At 41.6% G+C, this 20307-nt stretch overlaps 1 protein-coding gene across 2 annotated transcripts in view; it reads right to left on the reverse strand.

Annotated features, from left to right (window-relative positions):
- Nucleotides 1-1207: 1207 nt before the first annotated feature.
- MRAP2 (melanocortin 2 receptor accessory protein 2) overlaps nt 1208-20307 on the reverse strand; it is a 54671-nt gene continuing 35571 nt past the window's right edge. The window contains exons 3-4 of one of the 2 annotated variants that reach the window (XM_019442770.2): nt 19664-19763; nt 1208-2742 (exon numbers count right to left, since the gene is read on the reverse strand). In XM_019442770.2, coding sequence (XP_019298315.2) covers nt 2349-2742; nt 19664-19763 — 494 coding nt within the window. In that variant the 3' untranslated portion in view covers nt 1208-2348. The remainder of the gene's footprint in view (nt 2743-19663; nt 19764-20307) is intronic. The other variant, XM_019442771.2, reaches the window with a different exon arrangement.

Below are 20307 nucleotides of genomic sequence, written 5' to 3' on the forward strand. Positions count from 1 at the left end.
ATGCTTTATAATTGAGACTTTGGAGGATGCTGGGATGAGGTGAATGTATTTTACATGTGAGGTGCTCATGAATCTTTGGGGCCAAAGGGAAGACTGTGTAGGCTAACACCCTCCCAAAACATGTCCAAGTCATAATCCTTGAATTTGTGAGTATGTTACCATACATGACAAAAGGAATTTTGCATATGCAATTAAGAATCTCAAATTGGGAGATTATCACGGGTAATCTAATGCAATTGGATTATAAGGGTCCTAATGGGTCCTTATAGGAGAGAGGCAGGATGGTCAGAGACAGAGGTATAAAGTAGGAGCAGAGGATGGAGTGATACAAAGTCCTAAGCCAAAGAGTGTGAGTAGCCTCTGAAAGCCAGAAAAGGCAAGGAAGTGGATTTTTCTCTAGCTTTCAGATAGAATACGGCTGTGATGACACCTTGATTTTAGCCCACTGACACTGATTTTGGACTTCTGTGCTCTAGAACTGTAAGAGAATAAACGTGTGTTGCTTTAAGCTAAATTTGTGGTACTTTGCTACAGTAGCAATAGGAAATGAATTTAGGATCCAACATGACCATGAAGAACATGTTGCCTGCTGTGCTGTAAGAAGTTCTTTGTCTCTGAGCCAGGAGTCTCATGTCTTCTGCCAGCATCCACAAAACTGGACCTGGCTTACTCTGATAGCTTATAGGAGGTGTAAAGTCTTATACACTTCACAGTTTTTGACATTTAGTTAATAAGAATGATGGCATGGTCATAGGTATTTTTCCAACTTCTAGTAACACTCTTCTAATGAATCTATTTCTAAATAAGATACCACTTAAATAGCTTTGAATCTTAAGAAATAGCCTATGGTTTATATTTGGTTGTTTAAATGATGAATAGTAATATTCATATTAGTAAAAGTTAATAAAATCAGCATTCTTTAATGAAAATAGCAAGTATCTATTTGCAAAAATGTGCTAATTACAAGAAATGTTCCATGCTTTGCTCTACTGTTTAATGTTAGAGTCTTAAAGAATAATATTTTCCTCAAAAGATATTATAGAAAAGGGATTTCTTCTGGTGGGATAACTCCCAAATGAAATCTGGTGCATGACTCAGACCAACTGGGCTCCTAGAGATGACAGAAATTAGGAAGCATTATAAACATGGAATAATTCTTAAAGGAAATGAAAAATTTGGATGTGTGAGAACAAAGAACCAGAGAAAATTCCTGTGCAAATGCATTTATTTTTTAGCTTTAGCAAGACAGGTGGTAAACAAATTCATAATGAAAATGCCACCCAGAGATTAGCAGTTGGCCATGCATGCAACTGTGTGTGCAAAACCAAGTTGTTTCCAATACCAGCGTGCAGACTGGACTCTTTCATGAAATTAACTCTGTGTTGCACCAGGCCACCCTGTATATCTGTTGGTGGGGATTTACAACCCATTCACCATCTCAGCTCAAAGTCCATACACTAGTCACATGACTATCACCTACACATCTGCCAAGTAAATAGCATGGCAAGTACTCTTCTTATGACGGACGCACACCAACACAGAGATACGAAAGGCACCTCCTCTCACTGAGCTGACAACCTTCTCTACATTTCTGGGAACAAGAGTGCCATGCGATGTACCATGAATTGGTACTGATTCTGGGAGAAGAGGGGCAGGGCTGGCCCTAGCTCTTAGCATGGGTGGCTGGAGGTTCTCAGAAGAGCTGTTTCAGTACAATCAAAGAAATGGCCATGGTGACTGAGAGATGTGTCTTCTGACCTCCTCATAGATGCTTGGACCTCTGACAAAAGCTGGGCTCAGTTAAGGGCTGAGTGGAAGGTACTGACATAGGGCATCCTACAAGAGATAGGAGGCAGTGCCCTGGTTTATACTGCGTTATGTACATTCCAGCTTTTTCTGGATGCAAAGTCACAAATTCACAAAATATTAGAGCTGGGATGAGTCATCTACTTCAAACTCCTCATGTTACAATGAACAATGTGGCAGCCCAGAGAGGTAAAGCAACTTGCTAAAAATAGAGCGTGGTGGTGGCAGGGCCAGACTGGAATGCAGCATGCTAACCCCCATTCAAGAACACTGACACTCTGTGCAGCCAAACTTTTCAACAACAAGGAAGGTGAGACCATGCAAATACTTTATTCTCAAAAAAGCCTGAACTGTGTTTAAAGGCACAGAAGCTCAGCTTCTTCAGCTCTTTTCTGAGGGGCTCTCTTCTCTGTGTCTTTCTTTCTATCTCTGTCTCCCATGTCTCCCCCCAACACACACAAACAACTTTGGTCAGTGGAGATTTCTTGCTTTACAAAGACGGATCCAACATCTCCAGGAAGACACTTTACAGAGTATGTTTCTCAATCCAGGTCTTTGTGTGAGGTCTGGGAAACTGGCTTATTTTCTAGAACAATAGGTGGTTCTGAAATCAGAAGATCATCCTCCCCAAAGGAGGAGTTCTGGTCTGTGTTCACGAAGTTGGGGATGTCGAACTTCATGAGCCTGTTCAACTCCTCCTCTGGCCGCCCATTGCTTCTAATGGCTTCTTGCAGTTGAACACAGCTGTCAAGGGCTGTGGTCTGGTGACAAGCTTTAGCCCTATCCAAGTGTTCCACTTCATTGATGTAGCAGTGAAAGAGAGACCTGGATTCCTCATTGCCCTGTCGAGAAAACACCTTATCTGGCTCCAGTGGTCTTCCGAAGTCTGACACAAAGCTATTCATTCTGAATCTCTTCTCTGAAGACTCTGCATTGCTGTAGAGAGAAGGAAAATAAAAGAGTGCTTACATACCAGCTTGTTCACCTACAGAAATTGTGGGTTTTGGCATGCTGGGCAGACCAGCATGCTTCCACTGAGCCTTGAGCACGTGCCTCTGTACAGGACAGACAAATACCACAATGGAGAGATATCACTTCTGAACATGTAAATAAACCCAAGACAACTGGACCATCCCGAAAAGACACCTTGCTGAGGAATCCCCCAATATTCTGGATCAAACAGCCATGCTTCTCTGGGACTCTTGGATCACCTGCATCAGAATTAGTTGAAGTGCTTCTCAAAATGCAGAATCCTGCAGGGCAGGCACCTGGGTGGCTCAGTCAGTTGAGCGTCCAACTTTGACTCAGGTCATGATCTCACAGTTCGTGAGTTGGAGCCCTGCATCAGGCTCTGTGCTGACAGCTCGGAGCCTGGAGCCTGCTTCAGATTCTGTGTCTCTCTCTCTGCCCCTCTCCCACTCATGCTCTGTCTCTCTCTGCCTCTCAAAAATAAAGAAACGTAATTTAAAAAAATGCAGAATCCTGGGTCAAGACCTTCAGAATCTCCAGAGGTAGGGGCTGTGTTTTCATAGAATCCCCAGGGATCACCACTGATGGTCAAGTTTAGGACCCTTGACCTACATCAGATCAGCCTGAACAGCAGTGCTATCTTACAGGGTAAGTTTCATATTTGTCAAAGTGCTTTCATGTCCATGTATTTCACTTGATTCTCAAAACTGACCAGTGCAGTCACTTAGGGCAGGAATCATGATACCCATTTCACAAATACATGAGCTAAGGTAAAGAGCCATCAGATTGCCCCCTTTAGTCACAAAACCAGTTAGTAATGGCAGTGAGAATAAAACCCACTTTCCTAATTCCTTGTTTTATTTAATGTGGAACCAATTAGCAACTCAATGGTAATAAGTCAGTGAATGAATGAATAAAATAAGTGTCGATTAACCCCATTAGAGCTTTGAATAACCTGACACCCATCTATTTTAATCACCATCCTTTCCAGGTTTCTACAAAGGTTGCTCACACACAGGTAGTGATTCTTTAAGGGTAAGAATCATGACTGAGCACATTTTCAACTCCAGAATAGAAGCTGACAAAAATTAGATTCTAGAGTCTGTTTAACAAGCATGTGATCTCCATGATTTTAGTTCTAAATCTCTTCCTTCCCACCCTATCACTCAGGATAAAGTTCTTATGACCAAGCTCTCATGGGGCAGAGGGCATGGATGCAATTTTTTTAAGTTTATTTTTATTTATTTTGAGAGAGAGAACATGAGTAAGTGGGGGAGGGGCAGCGAGAGAGGAAGAGAGAGAGAGAATCCCAAGCAGACTCCACACTGTCAGCACAGAGCCCAATGCAGGGCTCAAACTCACAAACTGTAAGATCATGACCTGAGCTGAAATCAAGAGTCAGATGTTTAACCAACTGAGCCACGCAGGGGTCCCTGGATGCAATTTACAGTCTGGAAAATCTGACTGTATGGACTCCATATATTACTTCCATATAGACCTCTGGATTTTGGAGGTCAGTTATCCTATAAGCTTTGCAATCCAGCAGCTGAAGGACTTTATACCAGCTCTCCAACCTGATTACCTGGGTGACATCAGACAAGGCATTCTTCTCAGAAGCCTGAGTTTTCCTTTTTTTTTTTTTTTTTAATTTTTGTTAACATTTATCTATTTTTGAGACAGAGCATGAATAGGGGAGGCTCAGAGAGAGAGGGAGACACAGAATCTGAAACAGGCTCCAGGTTCTGAGCTGTCAGCACAAAGCCTGATGCGGGACGAACTCACAGACCGTGAGATGATGACCTGAGCTGAAGTCAGAAGCTTAACCGAATGAGCCACCCAGGTGCCCCGATCCTTTTTAATTAAAAAAAAAAAAAAAAAAAAAAATCAGGTGAATAAATATCATAGCCTACTGAGCGAATGTGATGTGAAGCTCAATGATTTATACAAGAGTACAATGTTCACCAAGTCACGTATTCAGAATTCAGAGAAAAATCACTTTAGGGGGACTGACAACTTCTGCTTTAATGCACATTTAAGAGGTCTTCTTATCTTTCAGTAAGTGGTTTTCTTCCCCTAATTGTCACTTCACCCAGGTTTAAAAGATGTTTGAGAGTAGGAATGAGTGTGCCGGCAACCTGTGACCAAATAAGGTAAAATGTCACCTATGAAAGAAGGGCTTAACACATTTGGAAATGCATGACTAAAATGCTGGGGCTTATGTCACTTTGCAAATCCAGGGCTAAGAAGCAGCTGAGGCTTCTCTGCCTGCCTGGAGCATCTACCGAGTATGAAAGCAGACCCAGAAACCCAGCTGTGGACAGCAGCTCTTCCATAACCTAGGCTACATTTTCTCAGGATTAAGAAGTGGCTCCATTAATCATCCTTGCTGAGAAATTAGTCAGTCAGAAAACTCATATGACTTCACTCATATGAGGACTTTAAGAGACAAAACAGATGAACACAAGGGAAGGGAAGCAAAAAGAAATAAAAACAGGGAGGGGGACAAAACAGAAGAGACTCTTAAATATGCAGAACAAACAGAGGGTTGCTGGAGGGATTGTGGGAGGGGGGTGAGCTAAATGGGTAAGGGGCATTAAGGAATCTACTCCTGAAATCATCGTGGCCCTATATACTAACTTGGATGTAAATTAAAAAAATAAATTAAGGGGCGCCTGGGTGGCTCAGTCGGTTAAGCGTCCGACTTCAGTACAGGTCACGATCTCGCTGTCCGTGAGTTCGAGCCCCACATCGGGCTCTGGGCTGATGGCTCAGAGCCTGGAGCCTGCTTCCGATTCTGTGTCTCCAACTCTCTCTGACCCTCCCCCGTTCATGCTCTGTCTCTCTCTGTCTCAAAAATAAATAAACTTAAAAAAAAATTAAAAAATTAAAAAAAAAAATAAATTAATAATTAAAAAAAAATCATCCTTGCTGAACCAAGAGGAGACCAAAAGAGTTTTGTCTTCCTGCAGGGCAGAGCCAGGAGGTGGACAGTCAGGCCCTGGAGGTGCCTTCTCTGCCCCACCCGGCTCTTCTGACCTTTCTCCTGATGATCTCTTGGTGTGATAACAGTGCAATTTGTCTGATTCTCCCTCCCTGAGAACAAGGCAAAAGTTCACCTTTGTACTCTTAGAATTTGGTAAATGTTAAATACTCAATAGATTTATTTTATTCTTTATTCTTCTTTTCTTTCTTTGACTGGTAAACTAAAGAACCTATATGTGAAAAAATGTACTCACAGACACAGATTGCTTCAATTCCATTTCTTCCATTATAGGGTAAAATTTACATATTGGAACTCATAGATCATAAAAGCAAAATCCGACGTAAACATCCATATAACTATCACTCTGATAGTGACCAAGATAGACAATGTTTCCTTTCTCCTAGAAAGTTTCCTTCCATTCAATTTCTACCCACTTTAGGTAGCACTGCCTTGATCTCTCTATGGATAAGCTTTGCTTATTCTTGAATTTCTAGTCAATTTCCACCTCCTGTAGGTAAAGTGTGTGGATTTTTATCACCACAGATTAGTTTAGCCTGTTTTTAAAACTCATACAAATTCATATAATATATAACCTTCTGTGCCGGATTCTTTTGCTTAGCATAATGTTTTTTGAGAATCATCCATGTTGTTACATATAACAACAGTTTGTCCTTCTTGCTTAGTGATATTTCATCATATAAGTTTGTTACAATTTGTTTATTCATTCTCCTGTTAAAAGATATCTGGCTTGGGGCACCTGGGTGGCTCAGTTGGGTAAGCCTCTGATGTCTGGTTTCGGCTCAGGTCATGATCTCATGGTTCACGAGTTTGAGCCCCTCATTGGGCTCTGCTGATGACGCGGGACCTGCTTCGGATACTTTCTCTCCCTCTCTCCCTGCCCCTCCCCCCACTCACCCTGTCTCTCTAAAAATGAAAAAAAAAAAAGACATCTGGCTTGTTGACAGCTTGGCACTGTTGTGAGTAGAGCTATGAACACTTTTTTTTTTTAATTTTTTTTTTAATGTTTACTTGTTTTTGGGAGAGACAGAGACAGAGCGCAAGTGGGTTAGGGGCAGAGAGAGAGGGAGACACAGAACCCAAAGCAGGCTCCAGGCTCCGAGTGGTCAGCACAGAGCCCAACACGGGGCTTGAACTCACAGCTATGAGATCATGACCTGAGATGAAGTCGGAAGGTCAGCCGATGGAGCCACCCAGGCACCCCGCTATGAACACTCTTAATTAGTCTCTTTGTAGATACATGTTTTTATTGCTCTTGAGTAAATACCTAAGAGTAGAATTCCTGGGTCACAGAGTAGACACGTGCTTAACATGATAAGAAACTGCACTTTTCCAACGTAGTTGTGCCATTTTACAACCTCACCACAAAGTATCAGAGTTCCAGTTACTCCCCATCCTTGTCGACATTTGGTGTTGTCGGTCTTTTCAATGTTAGTCATGCTAGTGGGAGGGAAATGGCATCTTGTTGTGATTTTAATGGGCATGTCTCTGATGTCTAGTCATGTTGAATACCTTTGCATGTGCTTATTGGTTATTGGTTTATCTTCTTTTGTGAAGTTTCTGTATGAGTCTTTTGTACATTTTAAAAATTGGGTTATTTTTGTTATTGATTTGTGACAGTTTTGTAATACATTTTGAATACAAGCCGTTTGTCAAATGCATTGTAAACATTTTCTCTTGATCTGTGATTTACATTTTCATTTTCTTAGGATGTCTTTTGAGGGGTGCCTGGGTGGCTCAGTCAGTTAAGCATCCAACTCTTGATTTCAGTTCAGGTCATGATCTCACATTTCGTGAGATCAAGCCCCATATCAGGCTCTGTGCTGACACCACAGATCCTGATTGGGATTCTCTCTCTCCCTCTCTCTCTGTCCATCCCATGGGTGTTTTTTCTCTCTCTCTCTCTCTTCCAAAATAAATATCTTTGAAGGTGTCTTTTGATGAGTGGAAGCTTTAAATTTCAGTTAAGTTCAAGTTATCAACTTTTAAAATTTATATTATGTTTTTTATATCATCTCTAAGAAATAATTGCCTACCCTAAATTCATGAAAATATTCTCCCATGCTTTCTTCTAGAACTATGCTGTCCAATATAATAGCCATTAGCCACAGGTGGCTATTTAAATTTAAATTATGTAGAATTTAAAAAAAAATCAGAATCTCTGTTCTATTACTCCCATTTCAAGTGCTTAAGAGCTACTTATGGCCAGGGGTTACCTGCATGGACATCACAGAGAACAGTTGCATCATCACAAAACTGCTCTTGGACAGAGTTGTTCTAGGAGCTTTTACTGTGGGTATATGAACCATGTTGAAATAGGGGTCAAGATTCCTTTCTTTGTTTATCCTTTTTTTTAAAATTTTTTTTAAATGTTTATTTATTTTTGAGACACAGAGACAGAGCGTGAGTGGGAGAAGGGCAGAGAGACAGGGAGACACAGAATCCGAAACAGGCTCCAGGCTCTGGGCTGTCAGCACAGAGCCCGATGCGGGGCTTAAACCCACAAACCATGAGATCATGACCTGAGCCGAAGTCGGACGCTTAACCGACTAAGCCACCCAGGCACCCCTTTGTTTATCCTTTTGACCCAGCACTGTTAAGAGACCTTCCTTTCAATCGACCTTAGACATAGTCATAGACAATAAGAAAAAAATCCATTCACAATAGCATCAAAAAAGTAGAATACAGGCATACTTCATTTTATTGCCCTTTGCTTTATTTGCAAGGTCACAGACACTGCGTTGTTGTTTTTTTTAGCAAATTGAAGGTTTATGGAACACCGTATCTGGTGAGTCCATCAGTGTCATTTTTCCAACAGCATTTGCCCACTTTGTGTCTCTGTGTCACATTTCAGTAATTCTCACAATAGTTCAAATGTTTGCATTATTATTATATTTGTTATGGTGATCTGCAACCATTAGTCTTTAATGTCTATCTCTTAATTGTTTTGGGGGCACCACGAACTGTGGCCTCACAGGACGGCAAACAATAAATGCTTTGTGTGTTCTGACTGCTTCACTGACCAGCCACTCCCCATCTCATCTCTCTTCCTCTCCTTGGGTCTCCCTATTTCCTGAGATATAGCAATATTGAAATTATGCCAGTTAATAACCCTACAATGGCCCTAAGTGTTCAAGTGAAAGGAAGAGTTGCAAATCTCTCACTTTCAGTCAAAAGATAGAAATGATTAAGCTTAGTCAGGAAGTGAGTGCCATTACTGGAACTGGAACCCACCTGTCTATCACCTCTTGGCCCTTCATGAATTATGTCTTGTGTCACCTCCTGCTAGAAGTCTTCCCTGAGTCCTCCAGTCTGAGTTAGAATGTTCTCCTGGAAGACTGGTGCTTCTCTCCATCTGTCTTCTCACTCTGTATTATACTCTTTTCTTATCTGGCACCCTCATTAACATTATCATCTCTTGAAGGCAGGTATCATGTGTTTCTTGCCTATTTCCTAATACTTAGCACAGTACTGGGCATATAATAGCTGCTCAATAAATTTCTCTTAAATGACTTAATGATGAAGAGATCTTGAAACTAAATCAACCCTTGGCTTGGCAGGCAGCCTCTTCTATAGTTTCTACAAGGTCAGAAATTAATTCAAGGGCAGCATACCCAAATAAGGTCAAAAAGTAAGAGCAAGAGAGCCTTAATAAGGGATGGTCTATCGGCGGGCACCTGGGTGGCTCAGTCAGTTAAGCGTCTGACTTCAGCTCAGGTCATGATCCCACGGTTTGTGGGTTCAAGTCCGTGACGGGCTCTGTGCTGACTGCTGAGAGCCTGGAGCCTGCTTCAGATTCTGTGTCTCCCTCCCTTCTCTCTCTCTCTCTTTCTCTCTCTGTCTCTCTGTCTCTCTCTACCCTTTCCCCACTTGCTCTCTGTCTCTGTCTCTCTCTCTCTCAAAAAAATAAATAAACATTTAGAAGAAAATTTAAAAAAAATAATAAGGGATGGTCCATTAATAGATCCTGAGTGTGGACTCTAGAGTGAGAGATACAGGAGGTCCAGCAAACTAGTAACCCCCAGGTCTGCCCTGCACCTACTTTCAGTACAAGGAAACACCCTACCTCTGCCCCCTACAATGGTCTCCACACCCTCAAGCTCTGTTCCATACTCTTCCATGGTGTCTCTCACATAGGTCCTTGGAACTCATATACAGAAGAGTTACTGAAAGGGTATCTTGTACTTTCTACAACTGGCCAGCCTTGGAGGCTGCAGGGCTCAAGTTCCATGGGGAAGATTTCCTGCCACTTATTCGTAAGAATGGCTTCAAGGAAAGCCAGTGAAAATACTGCCCCTCAGTGGCTACCCATTTTTTAAAACAGCATAGCCCTAATGAGTAACAACCAAAAATACTTTTATTTATTTAATGCAGTGAATATCAAAGAATTCTCACTAATTAGGCATGGGAAGTTTGCAGCCAGATGTGGTCTTTTTAAAAATTTATTTATTTGAGAGAGAGAAGTAAGTGAGTGTGGGAGAGGGGCAGGAGGAGAGTGAGAGACTCTCAAGCAGGCTCCACGTTCAGTATGGAGCCTGAGGTGGGGCTCAATCTCATGATCCTGGGATCATGATCTGAGCTGAAATCAAGAGTTGGATGCTCAACCGACTGAGCCACCCAGGTGCCTTTGGATGTTGTCTTAATTTAGTTTTTAGGAAAGAAACACATGCCGTATTGTTAAGGATGCCTTTCCAGCCTGTAGATGGCCTGGGTACCGCTCTGTGGGTTGTTATGCTCCCATGAAAAAGAGAAGACAGCAAGTTTCAACTTTCTCATTCAAATTCAGCTGCATAGGGAAAAACAATGCTTAATGGCACCTTTTAGATCAGTTAAAAGAGTTTAAAGTCAACTTGTTCTTCTACAGCTTTGGTTACACTTGGGAAAATTAAAAACTACAAGGGCCAAACATCTTAAATTCTACCTTGATTAAAATTACAGTTAAAGCCAGAAGCCAGAAGCTTCAAAAACTGAAACACTGAAAGAATGAGAAGCTTTGAGATGTTGACTGGTCTGGCAATTAATACCATGTTATAAGTTATCACGAGGAAAGGAGAGAACACTGAAGAATATTGTGCTATAGGTTGAATGTCTGTGTCCCTCCAAAATTGCTGTGTTGAAATCTACTCCCTCTTGAGATGGTATTAGGAGGTGGGGCCTTTGGAAAAGGATACTTAACCTTAATGAATGGGAATATGCCCTTATAAAAGAGGCCCCAGGAAGATCCCTTGCTCCCTCCTTCATATGAGGACACAGTGAAAAGTTTGCCATCTATGATTTACCAAGTCTATGATTTACCAAATTTACTAAGTTTACCAAATCTGCTAGCACCTGGATCTTCAACTTCTCAGCCTTCAAAAACTGTAGGAAATAGATTTCTATTATTTACAAGCTTTCTATCCTATGATACTCTGCTATAGCAGCCTGAACAAATGAAGACAGTTTGCCACAAAATTTAGAATCATCAATAATCTTAGCATTTTAAATTGTTTTTGTTACATTCTAGATCTTGTCATTATGAAATTGATGATCTAGCTACTGTGCTCAAGAGAAGGCCTCCTGTGTCATCCTAACTTTTTAAAAATTACAAGAGTTTATTTTGAGAGGAAATTGAACCTTGTAATCATTTATTTCATTTATTTGTTTTAAGAATTTGTATCCCAGGATGCCAGAGTGGCTCAGTCAGGTAAGTGTCTGACTCCCGGTTTCAGCTCAAGCCATGATCTCACAGTTTGTGAGTTTGAGTCCTACGTAGTCAACACAGAGCCTGCTTGGGATTCTCTCTCCTTCTCTGCCCTTCCCCTGTTCGTGTGCGTGCGCTCTCTCTCTCTCTCTCTCTCTCACACACACACACACACACACACACACACACACACACACAAAATAAATAAACTTAAAAAAACCTTATATTCCTCATTTTCATCTTGTTTTAAGAAATGCAATTGGCTGGGGGGGGGGGGGGGGGGTGGGGGCGCCTGGGTGGCTCCGTTGGTTAAGTATCTGATTTCAGCTGAGGTCATGATCTCACAGCTCTTGGGTTCGAGCCCCATGTCGGGTTCTGTGCTGACAGCTTGGAGCCTGGAACCTACTTCAGATTCTGTGTTTCCCTCTCTCTGCCCCCCTCTCTCTCTGCCCCTAACCCACTCACATTCTGTCTCTGTCTCTCTCAAAAATAAATAAAACATTAAAAAAAATTTTTTTTAAAGAAATGCAATTCGGGGGTCGCCTGGATGGCTCAGTTGGTTAAGTGTCTGACTTCAGCTCAGGTCATAATCTGGCGGTTAGTGAGTTCGAGCCCCACACTGGGCTCTGTGCTGACAGCTTGGAGCCTGGAGTCTGCTTCAGATTCTGTGTCTCCCTCTCTCTCTGTCCCTCCCCCACTTGTGCTCTGTCTCAAAAATAAATAAAAATTTAAAAAAATAAAAAATAAAAGAAATACAACTGGGAGTTAATCTGTTTGTTGCAACATTACTGAAATCCCCCAGCCAGAATAAAAAGACTGATCAGACTGTTCTTATTCCTGTTTTTTTTTTCTTCTTCTTACCATGGGATGTGTCATGTATTTTCTGTACCTGTGGAATATTCTGTACCTGAACAGACAGCCTCTAACTTGCAGTCCTCTGGCACCTGCACTGATTGTCATTACTCCCATGACACTCCCCTGCTCACAAACCTTCACTGAATCCCCAGACTCTCTGCCTGATAGCTCAGACCCCCCACCCTTACATCAGCTGGTCATTCTGGTGTGCTCTCCCACCAGTCCTCTTGCTAACCCTATGGCCCAGCCACATGGCACCAAACGCACTCAGGACTGTCCCTCTCTTAGGCTTGTACTGTTCCTTCTTCCTGATGGGCCCTTCCATGCTTCTCTATCTGTCAAAGTCAAATACCTTCTTCACTGTCCAATGCAAATGTTACTGCCTCTAGGGAGACTGTCTGATCTTGCAATGAGAAGGAATCTATCCCTTCTCTGTGCTCCTGCTGTATTTCACTGACCTTTTCTTACAAGATGCATCCCTTCCTGCCTCGTGTCAGAACTATTTGTGTATGGCCCGTTTCTTCCTATGCACTGTGGTGCTGGATTATGTTCATCCTTGCATCTCCCAAAGGGCCTTGAAGTCATTAGACCCTCAATGAGCGCATTGAACAGCTGTATCTGCTGGTGGCCCAAAGCCCTGGTTCCCATGAAAAGCTTAGCCACCCCCAGTGTATAGCATTGTTGATAGTGGTAGACCTCTCGAACCCTTCCTCTGTGACCCAAGAGACAAATCAGGTCAGGAGGACAGACCCCTCCCACCTCCATTTGGAGAAGGAAAACATCTGTAATTCTCTGGGTTATTCCTCCAGAAATTTTTCAGATTTATCACAATGTTTTGCAAACGAAGTGCCTGCTGGTGTGCTGAGTCTTAGTATGTCCACCATTGTCTTCAGGTCCACCCTACTCACGAAAAGTGGTGGGCAGTTCAGCCTGTGGGCACCTGTACTTCTAGAAGTCATTTCCAGTGGTCCTTTAGAGATGTGTTAGGCTAAACAAAGACCTACTAAGAGTTAAACCTCTGTGACCACAACTACTGAGAAAATAATAATAACCACTAATATTTATGGAGCCATAGCCTGTGCTAAAAGCTTCATGTCATGTAACAAGGCCTAGAGGTGGCAACCCAACCCTTCTGTCTGTTTGTGGCAGTGCCTTTGATGGCTTTAGTTGCTAGTTCTCACTTACCAGGAAGGTGTCAGTCTCTCTGGGGTAAGAAGAGTTTACTACATTAGAACAACCCTCAGTGCAGTCCTGGGCAAGCCATGGCTTCACTGATGGGAAATTAAAAGTGACTCCTGGAAAAGGGGGGTATAAATTGAATCTGATACATAAAATAGTCATATTTTCTACCTGTTGATAGTGGTAGACCTCTCAAAATGTCAGCACTTCTTCAGGAACCACTCACTATGTCTGCACTTTGCCAGCTAGTTCCTGTGGCCTTGGTCATTATCAGAAACCTTAAGCACTGACATTTCTTGCTATTAGCTTTTAGATGTACTATACCTATCCTTTAGTGAGTGTCATATTCAGGTAAATTGCAACTCAAAGTAAAATGTAATTTCCATTTTTATAAGGTCATGAGCAATTCTGCACTCAGGCCTAAAAGTACATCCCCACTCGGACAAGATGCACTTAGCCAAGGCTACAAAAGGAGGGTATTTGAGACATATGATATCTGGAGTTTGATAGTTTTTGGGGGGAAGTTCAAAACATTCAACATAAAAATGTGATCCAAGGCTTTTCTGTTGCTCTCTCTCTGGCAGATTTATGATAATGGGGCTATAATGCTTTCACAAGACAGCCAGAGTAAATGGCTCCTTAGCTGAGAAAGCAGGGGGAAATGGTTCTTTTATCTTCATTGTCCATAAAGGATCCAGGTAAGAGGGTTTTTTCCTTACACACACAATAGCGAATATTCCAGGAGGAAAATAATCCCCATTAAAGCTGTTTCTTGGGCCTAAAAGCTTTTAGGAAAGGTGATGTCAGCTTTATAATAGTCTTTTTCTCTCTGCAGTATACTTTACTAGCGTTCACCAGTATCTGGTTCTCTTCTTCTGGGCACACAGATTACCCTTCTCAGCCTGGGCAGTCAGGGGGTGTGGCTAGTTCTGGCCAATGAGCTGGGAGAGGAAGGGATGTGTGCCACTTCCTGGCTGAAGAACAGAAGGGCAGGTGTGAGATCTCCACAGGTGCTCTCCCCGTTACAGTAACCCAGAAGGCTGAGTGTTGGAGACAGTGCAGACATAAGAGGAGAAGCTTCTGTCCACCCACGGCAAACATGTAGCTTGAGTAAGAAATAAACTTGTGTTGTGTCATACTAAGATTTGAGGAGTTGTTCGTTACTGTCTCATAAACTCATCTGGTTATTACACGATCCCTCTCTTCACAAAAGCCATTGAAAGGTCAGTGACTCCAGAATTGAAGTTCTTAGGCCAATATGATCCCAGTTTGAAGTCGTCAGGGGGAAGAAACTTGCCCATTTTATTGTGATGTCATTGGCTCAGTGTAGTGAATGGATCTCAACTCCTACCGTCGAACATTGTTAAGTGAAGGTCCAGCCAGGGATGGCAATTACATCTACTCTCTCGGCTAACTTGTGATCAATTCCTGTTGGATGCCTAAAATAGTGTTTTGAAAACAATTCTGAGGCTAAGTCTTGGCTATGCAGGTAGATAGCACCGCCGATTAGTGATGTCTGTTGTGGGCATGGCACAAGGAGTAGAGCCGCGGGTTGTGGTATCTGCCGTCTTTGTGTCTCTCTACTTTCACAGAGGCACATATTCTTTGCATGTGTCAGCAATAATGAGATCCTTCCCTGAAACACCTCCACGGAGAAAAAGATAGAATTAAGCAGTAGACTCAGCACTAGTACATTATGAGCTCGCAGACTTGATCAGGTACCTTTGTTGCTGTCGTTCTTGTTCTTGTTGTTTTTTATTTAGATTCAAGTTGGTTAACATACAGTGTAGTATTGGTTTCAGGAGTAGAATTTAGTGATTCAACACTCACATATAACATCCTGTGCCTTCCTTAATGTCCATCATCCATTTAGCCCATGCCCCCACCCACATCCCCTCCAGCAGCCCTCAGTTTGTTCTCTGTATTTAAGAGTCTCTTATGGTTTGCCTCCCTCTCTGTTTTTATCTTATTTTATTTTTCCTTTCCTTCCCCTATGTTCATCTGTTTTGTTTCTTAAATCCCACATATGAGTGAAATCACATGACATTTGTCTTCCTCTGACTGACTTATTTCACTTAGCATAATACACTCTAGTTCCATCCATGTTGTTGCAAATGGCAAGATGTCATTCTTTTTGATTGCCACGTAGTATTCCAATACATATATACACCACATCTTCTTTATTCATTCATCAGTTGATGGACATGTGGGTTCTTACCCTAAGTTGGCTATTGTTGACAGGCTGCTATAAACATTGGAGTGAATGTGCCCTTTCAAATCAGCATTTTTGTATCCTTTGGATAAGATCAGGTATCTTACCCAGAGTGACAGAGTCATATTCCAAAAGGATGCTGCCTGATACCTACTTGAGGAAATGACTGTTCTCTGTGACCAATTATCCAGAGAGCCTGCTATATAAAGCAGTCAGAATTCAGACATGTCAGTCCTTCCAACCCAACACCAAGATTCTCTACTTAGTCTCCTTTCTAAAATCATCTCACTGTTTGAGAGACATACTCAAAGTGAGGCTGGAGTGGAATATTGGCAAGTGCAAATAAAACGTGAATGCTTAGGGCCTGGATGTCCCATGGGAGGATGGGTTTCTTTTTCTTCTGCCTCCTACTGTTCACTTAGACTCCCAGCTCTCAGCAGGACCTCTACCAGCACCCCAGGGATGGAGTAAGAGTCACTGAGTACCACTGTGAATCCAGAAGTTCCATAGGCATTAGCTCATTTAATCTTTACAATAATGCTAGGAGACAGATACTATTTTATTTGTACAAATGAGGAACCTCAAGCAAAAAGAGGTTAAGAATTCAGCGCAAAGTCTCAGTAGGTAAATCTGGAACTGTTTGACTCTAAGGCCCATGCATAGCCCAGTATGTGCTAGAAGAAAGCAAATCTGATTGCTAGTATCTTTGGTTCAATAGAAGGAAGAGATTAAAAATTACAGATATGAGATCATTTAATGTAGTGGTTAGTAACAGGAGCTTCAGAGTCAAAGAGGCTTTAGTTTGAGGCCAGGGCCAAGAGTTGTTTTTACCTGTGAGACCTCAGACAAATGATCCATTTCTCTCATCTGTACAGTTGGAACACTTACAGGATTTACTTCATCTTCCTGTGAGGACTTAGTGAAATTATACATATAAAGTGATTAGTAGACCCCAGCATATGGTAAACATTAAAAAAAAAAAAAGCTCTTATTATTTTCAATGATTTATCATTCTTTCCTCCATGCCTAATTATCACACAGGCAAGCTTAAATTGGTTGTTTTATATTAAAGTTGACTGGGTGGAAAAAACAATGTCTCCTTTAGAGAAGATTTCTGCCAGATAAACGTCAAAATTACTAAGATCTAAAAGCCTTTTTAACTGATCAATTTAGGGATTTTTGCCCCATGTCTGCTTCTTTCAGTTTTCTATTATGATATACTGCAACCAAATGCCAGATATTATACTACCTCAGACTCAAAAAAGCATTTCAAATGTGGCCCTGAGGGCTGATCCATTATTTTATTAAAGGAAAAGTAGGTTAGACTTTCTCCTTAACCTCATTAAAAGCATAGAGTTACAATGACCCTTGTTCTTTGATTGAGATTATTCAGAACCACCATCAAAAGAAAAACCATGTAGCAATAGGACTGAACTGCCAACTGAAAGATTGGAAATCCAAGTCTCAGCTACCCAGGGTCACCACGACATATTAAGGAAATGTATCAGCCAGGACTCCAAAGAAAGAAAAACAACAGGCGCGTGCATGTGTGTGTGTGTGTGGCTAACTACTGAGAGAGAGAGAGATGTATTCTGTCTGTCTGCTGATCCAACTACTGAGAGAGAGACCGATTTATTTTAAGGAATTGTTCATGTGACTGTGGTTCATGTGACTGTGACTTTAGCAAGTCTAAAATGTGAAGGATAGGCTGACAGGCTGGAGCCCCAGGGAAGTTACAGTTTGAGTCAGAAGGCAGCCTTCTGCCAGAATTTCTTTCTGCTTGAAGGAGGTCATTCTCTTTCAAGGAAGGCCTTCCAATGATTCGATGAAGCCACTAATTTTATGGAGGATGATCTGCTTTGCTCAGAGTTTATGGACTTAAATGTTAACTCATTTAAAAAAATGGGATAAAATGTTATCTCATTAAACACACACCACTTAGAATAACATTTGACCAAATATCTAGGTATCATGGCCTTGACACATAAAATTAATCATTACATGAAGTCACGTTTTATTCAGGGTTAGGGTGTTCTCAACCATAAAGATCACCTGCATCCTATATTAAACAAACACATCCCAATAGTCCTTCAAAAATCTATCTGTCCCTCTGAAGAAAAGGAAGATAATAGCGTTGTTATTCCCTGACCACTCTATGAGATGTTCCCTAATCTGAATTAATCCTCAGCTTTTCTTACTACTGTTGCAACCTGCACTATATCTTCAAATTCCTTGGACCAATATAATAGAAGCAAAGGCATGTACAGATTTTTATAAGGACATGGAAGAAAGCAAAGATCCAGGTCTTTTTATTTAATTTTTTTAAGTAGGCTTCATGCCCAACACAGAGCCCAACATGGAGCCTGAACTCACGACCCTGAGATCAAGATCCAAGCTAAGATCAAGAATCAGACTCTTAACCAACTGAGCCACCCTAGCACCCCAAAGGTCCATGTCTTTTTAGTGGCTTTTTAATGGCTGTTAAAGAGATTTTCAACCATATGTCTCCATATACTTCAATAAAATGGTATTTTCCTTTCATTTAAAAACTGTTTAATTTTTTTCTACACCTTAATGTCTGGAAATAGCTAAGTGAAGGGCAGAACTGTTCTCTCTAGCCAGGCATTTGTTACAGTGCAAGTGCAGGCGGAAGAGTGAACAGACGCTGGAGAGTGTGTAACGAAATAGAACAATGAGAATCCTGTTACCAGGCTATGAGGATGAAGTGAGCTACCAAATGTGAAATGTTCAGACTTGCGCCAAATTTCTTCGATTTATTCTCGCAGGTGGCTCTCCATCATTCCCCATGCTGCTCTGTGCTCTGTGCCCTAGAAAGCTGACCTCTGATGGAGACTGGCTGCTGGTTGTGCTACTGTGATCATCCAATGGAGATCTGGTGCGAGGTGGGAAGGAGAGAGGAAAATAGGGTCTTGGTACTTAATTTGAGGCTCCCTCCCTGAGAGGTCACATGGGCTAGTTGTGTCCCTCAACTCAAAGTCACGGCTCCTTTTGGCCACAGGACTCCTGGGTCCCCTTCAGATCTAGGGTGGAAACTACTCCTCAGTGTTGCTAGCCTGGAGGTCCTGTAATATCCTGTAGGGTTATCCTCCCATCTGGCCACAACCTGTGGATAGTCCCTTCATCAAAAGCACATCTAATTACCTAATTTGAGTGTGCTATTTCTGCTGGCTGGGACTAACTAAAAAGGGATTCAACATGTTATTTTTCCTTTTGTTTGAAGAGTTGGGACAACAAAAATCCTCTAAAACATTTCTGAGTTTTTTGCAATCTATAACTGAGAAAATACCTTCTGATGTTACTCAGTGTTCTTTAACCACCGTGTCATAATTTCCCCCATAAATCCAAAGCCCAACTCAAATGTTCTTTATCCTGCCATGAGAATTACATAATCCTTAGGGTTTCTCTTTTTATCCTAGTTTCAAGGAAGCTCAGTGTTGAACTCTGTTTATTGTCAATAATTAATTCATTTAAGTACCCCGTAATAACTATTTCTGTGCTCCATGATACGCTTTTAAAACGGGTTTTCATCTGATTTTGCTGTTTTCTTTCTTTCTTTCTTTCTTTCTTTCTTTCTTTCTTTCTTTCTTTCTTTTTCACTGTTTTTGGTCTCGCGAGACATCTAAATTCTTTTGGGAGTAAGGAGAAAATACATCCTAATTAGTAAATATTTCAAAATAAAAATCAGGCCTGGAAGCAGCTTTAAGGCTTTAAGAAAGGACCATGAAACTTAGGTTCACAAGGGTCCACTTGAAAACCGCAGAGGCAGGAGGCAAAGTGCCAGGAGGAAGATGGGTCTCACCCAAAGGCAACTGAGTTCAGGCAGCAAATCCACAACTAGCCTCTTTTTCCACCACTGGAAGCAACCCCAGCCCCAGATATCACATCCATCTATTTAGTTCCCCATGGGGCTTAGTGACATTTAGGAATGGCCCAAACTTACTCTTGGTGTGGAGCTCCCGTCTTGGTCAGCAAAGTCAGCACAAAAAACATGAAAATCACGAAGACAGCAAGACCAACCCAAAATCCAATCACAATGGAATCTGTAAACAGTTAATACTGGGATTAGTATTTCACAGCAGCTTAAAACTTGACCATTTGAGGAAACTGAGCTTTCTGGTACATGAAATAAGAGAGGAAGTCAACAATCTGATAAGACAATCTTGACCCATTAGTCAACTGGGGACAAATAAGATACAGAGAATGAGGGAGAGGGAAGAGTCCACATGCCCCTGGGTTTCTGTCTCAGATAACACTAAGAGACTTTGGCCTTACTGACTCTTGGTTTCCATATCTTAGTGAAGGAATCCAGGCCAGAAGGTAAACCATCTAGGTCCTTATGATTCCACTAAAGTGTCCTGAGTTAGAAAATATTGTTTTTAGCAGAGACTGCAATATGAAATTTAAAATTAATTCTGATTCAAACCAACCCATTGTGTATTTTCACTTACATTCATGTTGGAATAATTCAAGTCCTTATTACTTCTTGAGGAGAACATACGAATTGCCTCCCAATTGCTCTCCCTGTCTTCTACCTTTCCTTCTGCCTCATCTCTGTAAGAATCTACTTTACGACAGCTCTGATAA

This window comes from Panthera pardus, unplaced genomic scaffold (genome assembly GCF_024362965.1).
Source record: "Panthera pardus isolate Hobbes unplaced genomic scaffold, ASM2436296v1 HiC_scaffold_17, whole genome shotgun sequence".
NCBI lineage: Eukaryota > Metazoa > Chordata > Mammalia > Carnivora > Felidae > Panthera > Panthera pardus.